The sequence below is a fragment of the Empidonax traillii genome, unplaced genomic scaffold (assembly GCF_003031625.1).
Source record: "Empidonax traillii isolate 1590-97213 ecotype Southwest subspecies unplaced genomic scaffold, ASM303162v1 scaffold1639:size91121, whole genome shotgun sequence".
In the NCBI taxonomy this organism is placed as follows: Eukaryota; Metazoa; Chordata; class Aves; order Passeriformes; family Tyrannidae; genus Empidonax; species Empidonax traillii.
Window position 1 is genome coordinate 80669 of NW_020956832.1, and position 2136 is coordinate 82804.

General features: G+C 43.8%; 1 protein-coding gene across 1 annotated transcript in view; it reads left to right on the plus strand.

The window, feature by feature from the left end:
* The window catches only part of MYO5B (myosin VB), a gene marked incomplete at both ends in the record, with an annotated part of 78880 nt that extends 76751 nt beyond the window's left edge, over nucleotides 1-2129 (plus strand). Inside the window, 2 exons of the mRNA XM_027908172.1 lie at nucleotides 967-1117; nucleotides 1870-2129. Coding sequence (XP_027763973.1) covers nucleotides 967-1117; nucleotides 1870-2129 — 411 coding nt within the window. The remainder of the gene's footprint in view (nucleotides 1-966; nucleotides 1118-1869) is intronic.
* Nucleotides 2130-2136: the final 7 nt, after the last annotated feature.

Consider the following 2136-nt stretch of genomic DNA (forward strand, 5'->3'; position numbering starts at 1 on the left):
TTTACTGTGTTAAATGAATCAACTGTTTGTAAATTCCATCGATAACTGGGTGCAAAAAACAGAGAGGGGAAAAATAATTCTGAGCAGTTTCAAAAATACTGTTATCTTCAGTTTGAATTCAACCTATTTTTAAGAAAAGACCTGAAAGAAAATCCCAAGCTATGTGCACTCTTTTCATGTGAAGAGCACACTCTTTGATTAGTCAGGAAAATGGGGAAATTGGGAAATCAACTAAAATTTGCACGTTTTATTTTTGTATTTTGCTCGTCAGCAGCCAACAAAAGCAGTTGCATAGTTCTCACTTTGACACCAAATAAGACCATATGATCAGGTAATTAAAGCATCTGTGATAATTAACAAAATCAAGGTACATCACATTTGCTTCTGCCTCTAAAACTGGTATTAATATTCGAGCCCCGACCTCGGGGTTTACAGCGTCTGTACTCATTATCAGAGATCAGCTGCTTCTTCAGCAACACATTTGGCTATCTGGAGAGATTTATAAACCTCAGATCGGTTTGAATGTTGTCAAAGCCACCACATGGCACGCAGTTATATTTTTTCTTCAATTTTCTAAAATCTCAATTTCTGAATACTTGGTTTCGCATAAAAAATTGCAGCTCAAAGGGATGGGCACATAGCTAAGAAGTAATTTCCCTGGGACTGAAATGTCATTTTCTAGTTTCTGTGTGCTGCAATTAATACAAACGTTGCTCCTTGCTAAAGCCAAAATGAAAAACTGATAGTTTAATGATTTTCTTCAAAAAGTAGTCCTCTAGTAATAATTTATGAAAAAATGCCTGAGTAAATCAAAGGTGATTTATGAGTCTTGAGCTTTTCTATAATAGAGTAAAGATGTGCTTTGGGTATTTTGTACTCTGAGGGTATGAGGGTTTTTTTTTTTTTTTGATGGGCTGTAAATGGGTGGAATAATGAACCTGGGTGTTTTTCCCTCCTTCTGTTCAGGATTTCATGACACAAAACACGCCGAAGCAGAACGAGCACTGCCTGAAGAACTTTGACCTGATCGAGTACCGCCAGGTGCTGAGCCACCTCTCCATCCAGATCTACCAGCGGCTCATCGGCATAGCACAGGGCATCCTGCATCCCGTGATCGGTGAGTTCACAGCCTCTAGGAGGGTGTTTCCTGGCTGAGATTATCTGCTCTGGCTGTTTTTCCAGACCTCTGCACAGTGCTAACACGACCTGGGAGAGTTTTTCTTTACCCCTGTGATAGAAACCAACAGGGTTGAGGGGTTTCTTTGCACCTTGACTGAAGATATCTCTTTCCTCTCCGTTGGGGAGAGAGGAAAGTAGTGAGAGTACCTCTCTGTAGTGAGAGAGGTGAGGTGGTGCTGGTGGGTTCCCCTCCACACCAGGCTCATGGCTAACTTCTTCGTGGGTGGAAATGTGCAGAGGAGAAAACTGGGAAGAGGAAAAAGACTATAAAGACCTTGTGTTGCTAGTATAAAAGAGTTACCTCCTTGGCCAAATCCCTGAATATGAGGAGTGCCCCATTCCTAGAAGTGTTCAAGGTCAGGTGGGATGGGGCTTGGAGCAACCTGGTCTGGGGGAAGGTGTCTCTGCTCGTGGCAGGGGAGTTGGACCTGCATGGCCTTTAAGATCTCCTCCAACCCATAATATGCTAAGATTCCACGATATTTGTGTACTTTTGAACTGGTTTATATTCTCAGAACAAATCAGCAATTCATGGATCTGCCCTGCTCTCAGACCGCGCAGCACCCAGCACTTGCATCACTGAGACTGACACATGTTTGTTACAGCCCACAGAGGAATCCATTTTTCCCTCTAGTGATTAATAAGTGGGTGGATACAGGCTTTTTTAGCGTGTTTTTCCCCTTTTTTCAGTGTCTGCGATGTTGGAAAGCGAGAGTATCCAAGGGCTTTCTGGTGTCAAGCCCATGGGCCACAGGAAATACAGCTCCAAGTCATCAGAAAGAGACGTGCCCTACGGGTTGGACGACATGATCCGCCAGCTGAACACATTCCACAGCATCATGTGTGACCAGGGCCTGGACCCAGAGATCGTCCAGCAGGTGTTCAAGCAGATCTTCTACGTGATCAACGCAGTCGCCCTGAACAACCTGCTGCTGAGGAAGGATGTCTGCTCCTGGA